This window comes from Ostrinia furnacalis, unplaced genomic scaffold (assembly GCF_004193835.3).
Source record: "Ostrinia furnacalis isolate ACB-3 unplaced genomic scaffold, ASM419383v2 OfSCF6787, whole genome shotgun sequence".
In the NCBI taxonomy this organism is placed as follows: Eukaryota; Metazoa; Arthropoda; class Insecta; order Lepidoptera; family Crambidae; genus Ostrinia; species Ostrinia furnacalis.
In genome coordinates, this window is record NW_021137026.1 from 1 (window position 1) to 12540 (window position 12540).

Below are 12540 nucleotides of genomic sequence, written 5' to 3' on the forward strand. Positions count from 1 at the left end.
GACAGTAACTGGCTTAGGGAAATCTTTGATAGGCTGAACCTTCGTGTCGAGTGGTTTAATGCCGTCTGCCGATATCCTGTACCCTAAAAACGTCACCTCTGAGGCGCCAAAGACGCACTTTGACGTATTTATTAAAATACCATATTCGGACATTTTTTTAAAAAGTTGTCTGAGGTGGTTTTGGTGGGACAAGGGGTCAAGGGATGAAATTAAAAAATCGTCTAAATATGGGTAGACGAAATCCATGCCGCGAGTCAGCTCATCTACGAAACGCTGAAAAGTTTGACCTGCGTTGCGCAAGCCAAAGGTCATATAGGGGAATTCGTAGAGGCCGAAAGGTGTTGTGATCGCCGTTTTGGGAATGTCGTCCTTATTGATAGGTATCTGGTTATAGGCTTTGACTAGATCTATTGTTGAAAAGATTTTGCAACCTGAAAGATTGTGTGTAAAGTCGTGAATGTGCCTTACCGGATATCCATCAGGGATCGTACGCGCGTTCAATCGACGGTAATCACCGCAGGGACGCCAGCCATCTTTTTTGGGAGCCAAATGCAGTGGAGCTGACCAAGGGCTGTCAGATGGTCTTGCTGTGCCCTCTTGCAACATGATGTCGAACTCTTGTTTGGCTATTTTTAATTTATCGGGGGCTAAACGACGAGGTGTACTAGACACAGGTGGGCCAGGAGTTGTACGTATGTGGTGGACTGTGTTATGTTTAGTGTAGCGTGGTGAGCCAGCAGGTCGAATTAAGTCTGGAAATTCCCTAAGGATTTCGTGATAGGTGGAATCGCCTGTCAAAATTTTGACAGACGAGATGTCACTATGTCTATCGGCTGCTACGGCTGAAGTGTTTAATGACGTAACATTATCAATCAGTCTCTTATTTCTTATATCTACTACAAGGTTATAGTATGCTAAAAAGTCTACGCCGATGATAGCTTTATTTACGTCAGCTATAACAAAGCGCCACACAAAGTCCCGACGCAAGCCTAAATCTAGCCGAAGGCTTGCATAACCGTACGTATGAATTACAGTTCCATTAGCCGCACTTAGTTCATAGTCAGTCTTAGTTCGTCGTTCCTTAAATGCCGTACGGGGAAACACGCACAAATCACTTCCAGTGTCAATCAGGAATTGGGTTTTGGTGTTCCGATCGGTGACAAATAGGCGACCGTGGCTGTTAGGGTAATCGTCCGTCGCCATTACCGACCACCCTGTCCGTTTTCCGCTTGGAAGTTGCAAGGCTTGACACATGAATGAGCCTTGCTGCCAAACTTCGAGTGGTACCAGCATATCGGATATTTGCGGTAACTGGCCTGGGATCTGCTACGACTGCGGTTACCTTTGCCGTCTCTGGTCCTGGCATTCGATCTGGATCTGCTGGAACGTGCAGTAAGCGCGTGAACCTGCTGTGTCAGCCTCTCGATCTGCTTCGCCATCATGTCAAACTTATCGTCAGTGGTTTGATGATGTGATGACGGTAGTCTTGAGGTTGATGCTACGCACGGGGATGCTGGCACGATGTCCTGGATACGATCCGCGAGATCAGCTACGCTTTCCAGGGATGAAGTGGCCTGCGATGCGATGATGGTCTGCATGCTGCTAGGTAGTCTGCTGGTCCAGATGGTGCGGATGAAGTCTTCGGGCACATTTGGGCCCGCCAAGTGTTGTAAGTGCCGCAGAAATTGGGAAGGCTTTCTATCGCCTAGCTGTTCGTGGTCCAACAGCTGTTTGACCTTACGCTCCTTCGATGCTGATAGGCGTTTTATCAGTTCGCTCTTCAATTTGTTGTATTTGTCAGTTTGTGGAGGCGACTCGATGACATCTTCAACTTCTATGGCATATTGGTGGTCAAGCATGCCAATAGCGTGATAAAACTTTGTCGTGTCGCTCGTAATATTAGACAAAATGAACTGACCTTCCAGCATCGAGAACCATAGCGATGGCTTGTCCGGATAGAATGGGATGTTCCTTACACCAACGCGATGAACATCACTAGTATCGCTTTGACTGGAGTGCTGCCCTTTCGACGCGCCGCCATTACGTTCTTCCATCGTTGCAATTTTTGTGTTGAATCGGGGTCACCAGTTTAGCGGCCGAGTGTACCGCTAATTTATTTGTATAGAAGGAGTGCGAAGAAGAAATAATAACGCAAAGTTACGAGTGATAGTCGCGTCAGCCGGTAGGTATAGTGAGCGAGCGAGCGGCGTGCGCTCCGCGTCGTGCATAGGTTCGGACTAGTTTGAGGTGCGGCGGCGCACGCTCGGCCACGATCGCCGAACGCTCGGCTCGAACAACAGGCGGGCGCGGTGACGTAGTGAGCGGCACTCGCAGGCGGCGAGTACACTGTGCCGCGCCGCGATAGCTACTTCGCGCGATAGATGCGCGAAGCTATAATTCGACTTGTTGGCTACTACGCGTGTGTAAATATTTGTAGGATATGAAATGTTATTTATGTATGTGTATTTAAATGTAAATAATAAATGTAAATGTGTTAATGTGTAAATAAGTGTAAATATGTTTTGTATGTAAATAGTAATTACTTATATTTAATTTTATTATTTAAGGTTTTAGTTTAAGTTAATTATTTATTGTTGTTGACATTTACATAAATATAATGAGTAGCCTACATTACCTATGACATTAACAGGAATTTTGTTTACATAGGGGTCACTTAAAAATTAGGGATTGATGGTGAAAACGGGCATTAGTCTCTCAAAAATAAATCTAATTAAAGGCTACAACCGGGACTTAAATACTCGTATACCTTTGAAGAGTAATGACTCTGCTTTGCGTAGCGGTGGCTAGAAATAAGCTTTTTAATTTAAAAAAAAAATGAAAAACAGAGAAAATATTTTTGACAACTAAAATTAATTAAACACATTCATTAACGGAAAAAAATACAAAAAGGTCATTTTACTCTTATTTATTTTTCTTTGCCCGCTTGCAACGAGACCAAACACAGAGTGAAAGTAAATTAATGCCCTCCAATCAAATGCGCGGCTGAATCGTGTGTAACGAGGCGGTTTGTTATCCTCATTCTTCCAGTTATTAGCGCAAGATCAATTATTTATGTCATTGTTTGGACATCCAATAATCGGCGCAGTGACTTTGCCAGTTATTGTGACAAGTGACTCAAGCAAGAACTTAGGCTGAGTTGCACCACCTAGCTTTGACCGTAACTATAGCGATAACCGGTGTTTTTATATGGAGTTTGACAGATTTTTGACGTTTGTCAAAGTTAAAGTAAGATGGTGTAACCCAGCCTTAGGTTACGATCGATGACGTTATGATAGAAATTATTTGCGAGTGTTATCAAGTTATCATATCATATTCCGCCGTAGTACACTTGCTTCTAAAATGTACATAATAATATATCTTAAACTAGATAGACAAAAATTCGTGCCTTTAAACAAAAGCTATTAGTACCTACTCGTATAAACAAAATCCAATGATTCAATTTTAACATTATTTTAAAGAGTCATTCATTATTTTAAGTAGATTTATTTTAAAATAACTGTTGCGGTTGTTATTCAATATTCAGTTCAGACCATTCACAGGTGTTCTTCATCTATTTTCAGGTATTCACTATACGTACTTTTTTTGCCTTAAAACCAATTAAAGCATTTAAAATATGCAATTCCGAAAACATAAACGCGGAATAATCAAATTTCATAACGTTTATAACACACGGCGTGAACCGAAATCGACTTTTAACTCGATAACAGTCATTTGATTCGCTCGCAAATATCGTATACGGTTATGAATACATTTGTTTTGTTAACTTTGACAGTCCCTCGTTGATTAAATAATAAAAAATAATTTCGAGATCACATAAATAAATTCATTTACTCGTAGAAATCATTAAAATCAGTAAAATATTTGCTGTTCTATAGAAATCGATGTGTAAGCCTAGGCGCAGACCACCGGTTTTTAGTTGGCCGATAGTTGTGCCCGATTTTAATTTGTATGAAGAATCGGCCAAATCAAATCGGTGTAATGTGCGCACTTCCATACATGCCCCGACTGATTAACAGCCCGACTAAACTATTGGCCGACGAATAATCGGTGGTCTGCGCCCAGTCTTAATTTAGTTTATATTATCGTGTGTGCTTTCATCTTCATTCTATTTTGTTTTATACTTAATTTAAAAAGTTCATAATTTCTAGAACAGTAACAACTATTAGGTATTGTGTTTTTTTTAAACAGTGACAAAGACACAAGTCAGTTAAACACTGTTGCATTTTATGCAGTTGTAAATAGTAGCTATTTTGCAACATAAATGTCCAGTTTGATGTGCTATCGTCTGTACGTTAATCTTTCAAACATTTCGGACCCCGCAAATCATGTAGCAGGGCCGGCGCAAATTGAACTAAACGAGATAAATAGGTTAGCTGATGTGTCGCCAGAGGTCGTTTGGCGATGACTGGCAAATATCTATTTAGTGATAGCCCTGATAACGGTAATTGGGAATGGCGCCTGTGCTAAGCTTTTTCGACACCAGGCCTTGGCACCAGGCTTAGACGTAGCGGTGTTTTTTCCGCAGTGTAAAAGTAGTAATTTTTTTTAATAGGAAATACATTCTCTTTCTTCTCACGTTTAAGTGACGTCACGTGCGCATCCAACACAAGCTTAAACGCTTGCATATTATTTATTCATTTCATTTTTAATATGCCTTTTATATGTCAGGCATTTTTATTGTTCCGAGAATATAACAATATTCCTGACCTGTGACCTGTGGGTCACAGTTGAATATTTCCAATATTCAAGCAATGCTGTGAACACATGCATATAAAAGCTTTGTTTGCTACATTTTAAAAGCCTTTTTATATTAAAAATGAATTTTATTTAGTGCCAACAATAAAAGTCGTCTAACAAAGAAGTCAAACTGAATTCTTGTGAAAAAAGTATTGTTGTGTCGACTCTACAAAGCTGTAGAATATAGCAAAAACACTTATTTCTAAAATGATTTATAAATAAATTTTAACAATACCTACTTTTAGCAATACCTACCAGGCAAATAATAATTTAACTTAGCCGTTTTGTTAGAGAATCCACGTCATAAATAAAGTAGGTAAAATCGAATTGAAATCAAAAAGTCTGTATAAAAGAAAGGTATTTTAAAAACTTAATTCAGCGATGCAAACATTCCATTCAGTATCCTACCAATGTACAAAAACAAAAGGTTTCCACTATCTTAAAGTAAAAATCCATTAAAGTTGTACCCTATAAAAAATAAAATGTTCCGCGCTAAATTTTCAAGTTTCAAAATGCTCTACAGTAAAATAGTTCCTCTCAATAACGTGTAAATACGGTGTTCCCCTGAAAAGCTTTCCGTAACAACTAGATAGAGATTTACAGAAAGACAAATCTTGATAAAACCAGTTGTATTTCGAGCTCATTTGTTTCAGGTAACAATAAAAGTTTTCCGTTTACCGGGAACTGGTGGCTGAACGGTTACAAAGGCACTTGTCACTGTGTTTTATTGTTTGTTCGCTCACGTGTTTGTTGTTCATTTTGTTTTACTACGCTTGAATATTCTTGGGGTGATATTTATGAGGGTTTGAAGTACTTTTGTAGATATTTCAGTTCTGGAATAAAATTGCTGTTCATATCTTATTCTGACTTTAGTCAATACAAATGCCTTAAACAAGACAACATACTTAAACGAGAACAGCCTTCTCCAAACTGTCAGTTTAAATTCTATCAGGTGAGATGCAGGCAGGCCAAGAGCTCGTTGAGAACATAACTTATTTTTCTTTATAACTCATCAGGGGGCATGCGGTTAAAAAATATTATGTTTTATTGAAAAGTTTGAAATTGATACCTAAGTACCTACAGTCTATGTCTAGTGTCGAACAAAAAGGAAAATGGAACGCTATTAAATAATCTTTGCTCTTTCTTTCGCTCGTGCATCCAAAATGTATTATTAACAGTTGCGATCTTTAGGTCAATAGACGTACCTAATTTGGTAGTAACGTTGTTAAATTGAGTTCTTAGACGAAGGTTATTTAGCAAAAACACCATGAACTGATTTGATATCTTGAAGTAGTCTTAAACTAGGCGATAGTAGCAGCGCATTTATCTGAACTGTTAATAAAACTTTTACCGTTTACGTACGCCTTTACGGAGCCATTCCTATCGCGGCGTAAACTCCCGCACGAGTAGACTTGTCTGCCTATTTTATTGTTTGTTTCGACGTAGTACTTGTCTCTGTTTGTGGTGTAGAACTTACTTGTATATTTGTTTTATTTGAAGTATAAATAGCTTATAAAACTTTATTACGCTGAATTAGAATTAAGTCTATCTGAAAGATCTACAAGGTGTGTTTGTAGATACGTCTTCTTTTCTTTATGGTCTACGTCTAATCTAGTACGTGTAATCTATCTATAAATGACCTAAACTGAACTGTCCCACCAAACTCATTGAAGGGGGCATCACCATCGTCCAACTGTATAGTTTCCAACAACATGGCAAAAATCGGAACCAGCGATCCGGTATTGGCGGTGGCGCACCGCTGTCAATGTCACGGGTAGGACAGTTCAGTATATTACGGGTAGGACAGTTCAGTATATTGGGTCTTATCTCGCTATCATTAAAAATCTACATAGCAACCAAGCAGGGTATCTATGTACTTCTATCGACTATCATACAAAAAAAACTTGCTAAAAAGACTTCAACCGCCCTTGGTTTCAATTTACAAAACCTGTTAGAATACAAACTACAAACTCTATATTTTTAAAACATCCCATCATCTCAACAGCGAACTGGTTTAAGTAAAACGAAACGTACGGCAAAAATGCATCCTCTACAAAGTGAAAATCCATTTACTACACGACACCAGGGCGACACTGTTGTTTGTAGGCAGGGATATAGGAAGTGCATTTTTACTTCGGAGTAACTAAAACGTTACTAGGATGTTACATTAGGTACATTTATAATGGCAAATACGAGTGCATATCTATATTCAAAACACATTAATTAACAACGGTTTCGGCTTCAGACTACGGATACGGAAGGTCGCTAGTTCATTACCCATTAACCGCTGACTATTGTTTGGAACCCTCTCCTGACATAAGCATAATAATATACATTGTATACACATTTCTACGTGTTTCTACTGTGGAATTACTTGGTATTAAGCTCGCGGAACTTTATCGTAGTACTTAGTACTTAATTTGGTTTTTATTCGCTACGTGTACTTTTATTTATTTTTATTTTATTTATTACTTTTATTTCGCTAGCTTCTGCCTCCTGGTCTAAACCTTCGGGAAACGAGTTTTATTTCAGACAGCACTTTTACTCAAAACTGTATTCACTACGATGTCATCAGTTGCAACAAAAGAGATAACTTTGAAATGCAAAATGCTCCTGTTTTCTAATTAAACTTGGATAGTAAAAACTACTCATTTCGTTCACGTTCATTATCTTTGCTACCATCTCGTGGGTTAATGTAAAATTCAAATGCTAGTTAAGTAAAGGTGTTAATTATTTCGCCCTAATATGACTATCAAGTTTTAAAGGCATTTTATGTATTTTAATGAATGAGAGTATGGAATAGTTTAAGCTCAGAACTTACCCTTAGGGCTCTTTCAATTAGACGGCTTTCGTAGACAGCGACAATATAGTCATACTATTATGAACCTTATTGCTCTGTAATAAAAAATAGAACTAGCTCGACCTGGTTAGGCTTTTATCACCCTCTACAAATGAAAGAGTGCAAAAACCTTTTTCCTGAAAATCTTTACTTAATTTGTAGCACACCGCCGGCAATTATGCTTTCCCAATCGACATTTAGGTATCTACAGTAACTTACCTACATAGAAATTAATTTTGGAAGCTTATAATAGGTACATCTACACAAATAATTCTAACTACTATTACAAGGTAGGAAGTTTTCCCAAAAAGACATGGCAAAATGTTTTGTTAAGAAAATACTCTTTAATAAAAAGGACATTTTCATTTACTTTTATCTTGTAACTGCCACAAAAGTTGCCATGTTCCTCCTCCTAAGGCGACATGTACCCGACTTTAATACATCTCTTCCGACTGTAATTGCCTGAAATTAAATTACCATACTCAAAATTCAACACGAAATTATTAAGATCCCGACAAAGCGTTCCAAAGTTTCCAGGAATATCATTAACAATAATTTTTCGGTCTCCGCCCCGATTTCTATGATAATTTAATAAAAACTTGCAAAGAGCTTTTTCCTTAACAATCTCCGTCTGGAATAGACTGGACTTCAGGAATGGAGTAAACTTATTAATGAACTCCGCTTCGGCCCAGACCGTTTTTCCGACATACTGCGCGCATAAATCGATTGAAAACTTTTGGGTCCCCGAAAGTTGGTCTAATTATTGTTTTATTAGGTTATCGGAATGGAAGGCTCAAAGAAAAATACGAACTCTCAGCCCTTTTGCTTGGTAGCACTCAGCCCATAAACAAATGCCGCGAGCCTCGTAACTAAAATACCAAGGTTCCGTGTGATAAATTAGCACTTCTGAAACGTGTAGTGTAATAAAAGGCATTATTATAATACTATGAATGAAACTACGAGTATCGTCGTGACATGAATCTGAACTTATTAGGTATAAGAAAAAGCAGGATAATAAAATAAAAATAATTGAATTTGGATTACTTATACAGCTCATTTTATTCTAAGACCCCCTACCAAATTAAAAGGAATTAGTTATTTAATTTTTCCTGCTCAATTACGTAATTACATTTAATCGAATCGGTACAATATCTACCAGTTTGTTGCCATTTATTAAGAGGTACCGATTTGTTTTACTTCAAAAGTAAACCTCTTTCAGGCATTCCCATAAGAATTGTGAATCGGGTTACCATGTTAGATCATTATAATGTACCTACCTACCTACCGCGTCGTCAATTCGCCCATACTCTTAACATAAATTAGATTTCATGCAAAAAACATCTCCATTATGCTCGTGCCATTTCTTTGTAAAGCACAAATTATGCAGGCCTACTTACCTACGACCTATAAACGTCCATGAATAAACATAGCTTTTTATTTCCGCTCAGAGATGCGTGTAAAATCATGTAGTAATAGTTGCAAATAACGTCATCTCGACAAAAAAGTCCATGATGACATAGATGTGCAACGATGCAAGTGATTGTACAAGAAAAAGTTCTGGGAAAAGTATATCTAATAATATAATATTTTTACATGGTCATCCGCTTACGCAGCCATTAGTAAAGTCTAAAAAAAATAACTTAAATGAAGGGGAGGGTCAGCAGGAGCGCATAAAAAGAACTATTCTTAATAGGTGGGCAGACCGCATTATATATATAAATGTACCAAAATTACTGATGAGATGAATGGCGAGCTTTTCTCCCGACCCATGCCCCCAACATTTACGCGCAGGGTGTATGTAAGTGCCCAAACAATCATGTTAATTGATCTAACAAACAAAAGGCCACCAGACCTTCGCTTGTGTGAAAGTCATCTGTAGCAAAAATCCACAAGATAGCTCTTTAATTTTCGTCGTTGGTAAAAAAGAAGTCTTGATAAAACTTTTTACATTCTCATGGTCTATGAATAAATATTTGATAAGATACCATCTACGTATCCATCAAAAGCGAGCCACAGTAGGCACCGGAATAAGGGATTCATGAGAAAAAAAATCGACTAATGTATTAACGTGTTTTTCTACTGAATTTAGAATAGCCATTATTATTCGTTTGGCAATGAAACACTTAAAATAGATATAAAATGTTTATTGTACACTATAAAAATATTTACGGTTAACTTCTGAACCACTAAAATATATTTCATACAGCTGCTCAGTTGTTTATTGACTGGAAATATTTGCACCCAAAATAAACGACACTGAATCACTCTATGTTTAATCTGGTGGTAAAAGCCCATCAGCTATCATCTTCTGTCTCTTAGCTTCTTCTCTAGCTCTCTTTTCGGCATCCTTCCTCTCCTGCTCCTCTCTTTCTTCTTGAGCCTTCTTCATCGCCATCTCAGCCAACGTCTTCTGGTCAAGTTTGAAGAAGTTTATCGGTTCCTTAGCGTACCTCACGTCCTTATTGTTCATATTCTCGATAAACTTGACGTAAGCAAACGATCCGTCTTCCATGTTGAAAGTTTTATCTTTGATGGCCAATCGGATCCAGTCAACGAATTCTATTTCTGTGAACGGCTCACCCCAAGTCATCAGTTCTTCCCTGAGAAGCTCAAAGTCACAAATACCCGTTTCGTCGTCATCATGCCCTAGTGCTGCGAATGCTTTTGTGACGGCCAGCTCGAAGTCGTCTCCCCATCCCATTTTGGCTTCGATCATGAACAGCCATTCGTGATATTCGACTGTGTCAACATATTCGTCTTCTAAAAACGTTTCGAATAGTTGCCGAATCTCTGCTGTCTTCGGATTAAATCCTAGCTTTCTTAGCATCAATGGAATCGCTTCTAATGGTACCTACGAAGAAGAAGAAGTATTATAAAAACGTGAACTTTTTCATTTATAAACATTATTATATCTAATTTGATTACCTTATCGATATTTTCCTCATCATGTGCTTTGAACATTTCTTTAAACCGTGCCAGATCTTCATTGTTGAAACATGCTGGTGGTGGTGGAGGCCTTTTAGGCTTCGGAGGTGGTCCTATCGCGCCTTTTGCAGGGGGTGGTGGGGCCTTTGCATCTTTCCCTTTTCCTTTCTTCGGAGGCATTGTAAAGACTTACTGATTTACTTTAGGAAATGTTAAGCCTAAAGCTGAACCTGTTAATTTTGTGTCCAAAAATAAATTCTTTTGCTATCTCGGAATCATGACATCTTTTGACAATGTAGTAGAATGACCAAGAGTGACAAGAACAGACAAAAATTACGCAAATATAAATGTGTTTGATCGACATTATGGTTCGCTATCGTCAAAGAGAATGCATTGCAAGTGTACTTATAGCTGTGGTTTAGTTTGTGGTTTGATCTAGGTTCAAAATCATTCTGGAAATGATATTATTCTGATACATTATGTTGTCCTTATTATACGAGTAGATACACCTTTCTCAAAATCAAAACTATATTCCAACTATACATAATTCATGAATATTATAATTATAGGATACTCTCAAAAGCCTAAAACAACAAACAAACCATAAACCAGTCTGAGTTAGGAGACGCATAAGGGATTGATGGTGAAAACGAGCAGGACCATTCCAAACTCCGCTCGTCCCAATATGTGAACCGTAAAGCTGCGCTCCATAAAATACATTTTCCCCAGAATTCGGAACAACAATTTAAGCCCCCAATTGCCGCAATTACAATTACATTACGAGGCGAAAATCAAACCGCGAACGCAAACAGTCCACTGGGTGGCTAAACAAGCGATCCGGAAAATAGTGTCCGAAGCGACCGGCCATTTTGCGAGTCAGGAACGCCCGCCATTTTAATTTGACCCCCACTTGTTTGCACTGGAGCGATACGGACGCCCTGCAAACGGCAAACACTGTTAGACATCCCACTCGGAAATACGGTTCCGCTTCAATCCTGTTTGCCTATCTTGCTCAGTCCCTCTCCATTAAAAGCATGAATGAAAGAGACAAATTAATAAAGCCGATATCATTTGCAAGTAGACCCCTGTTTCGCCCCGTTTCCTTACTAATCCGATCACGATGCTATAACCTTTAATTTCGACAGAGGTAATGACGGAATTATTACCTCGCGCCCTGCAAATTGCCCGAACCTTCTCAGATGACGACATTCGAACGCCCTTTTAATTTTAACGGCCCGTTGGTTCAATAAAAACGTCACTGAAACCTCTGGGTATCAAAAATACGTTGCGAGATAAGTGCCATCCCATAAAGTTAAAAGCAATTTTAATGCAGGTGAGCTTTACCGCAGTCATGATGCTTTCATTTTTCTTTTATGCTAAAAGTTATTCATGTCGATTTTTTCAAGTTATTTATAATTTTCAAAAAAGTTATTCATGTCGTCAGAAACTATTATTAGTAACCGCATCTCTCTATTTATGTAGCAATACTTAACGACTCAAGTAAAATGAAACTTACGCTTTTTTTCTTGTACTAATGCGTTAAGAAAAGCGACGAATGAATAAGAACAATAAAATTAACAACATAAAATACTTCCTACTCGGAAAATTTATACGAGAAAACATTAGAAGGAACTTAACTACTCGGTTTAATTTTTTGATGAAAAAAAAGTTTGAAAAATCATACATTATGTATAAATCCAACTAAGCATGGTAGAGCCCTTAATAGTCAGGGATTGAAGCCTATGAACATGGATGCGCTGGATGCAGGCTGCTATTAACCGGCCAGTCTGGATTTCTGGAAATCAATCAATCAAAACTTATGTGTATTGTGCTCAGTAGGTATTTGTATTTGAGATGATACTACAAATGAAACAATACTTACAGTTGAAATCACACGACTTTATAATTATAGAGAAGACGTTGCAATCTAAACTAAAGTAATTGGGTTTTACTCATATCAATCAAATTACTCAGTCTACCACCCTCTAATCCATATCTGTGCTACCACCACTGGTACA

At 38.1% G+C, this 12540-nt stretch overlaps 2 protein-coding genes across 2 annotated transcripts; both read right to left on the reverse strand.

Annotated features, from left to right (window-relative positions):
* Positions 1-1202: 1202 nt before the first annotated feature.
* On the reverse strand, positions 1203-2054 carry LOC114362821 (uncharacterized). The gene has a single exon (XM_028318358.1). The coding sequence runs from the start codon at positions 2052-2054 to the stop codon at positions 1203-1205; it is 852 nt and encodes a 283-aa protein (XP_028174159.1).
* Positions 2055-9772: 7718 nt separating this feature from the next.
* LOC114362823 (probable calcium-binding protein CML7) lies at positions 9773-10820 on the reverse strand. The gene is made up of 2 exons (XM_028318360.1): positions 10523-10820; positions 9773-10448 (listed from the first exon to the last, which is right to left on the reverse strand). Exons 1-2 carry the CDS (start codon positions 10700-10702, stop codon positions 9870-9872), a joined length of 759 nt encoding a protein of 252 aa, XP_028174161.1. The 5' UTR covers positions 10703-10820; the 3' UTR covers positions 9773-9869.
* Between the last annotated feature and the right edge of the window lie 1720 nt (positions 10821-12540).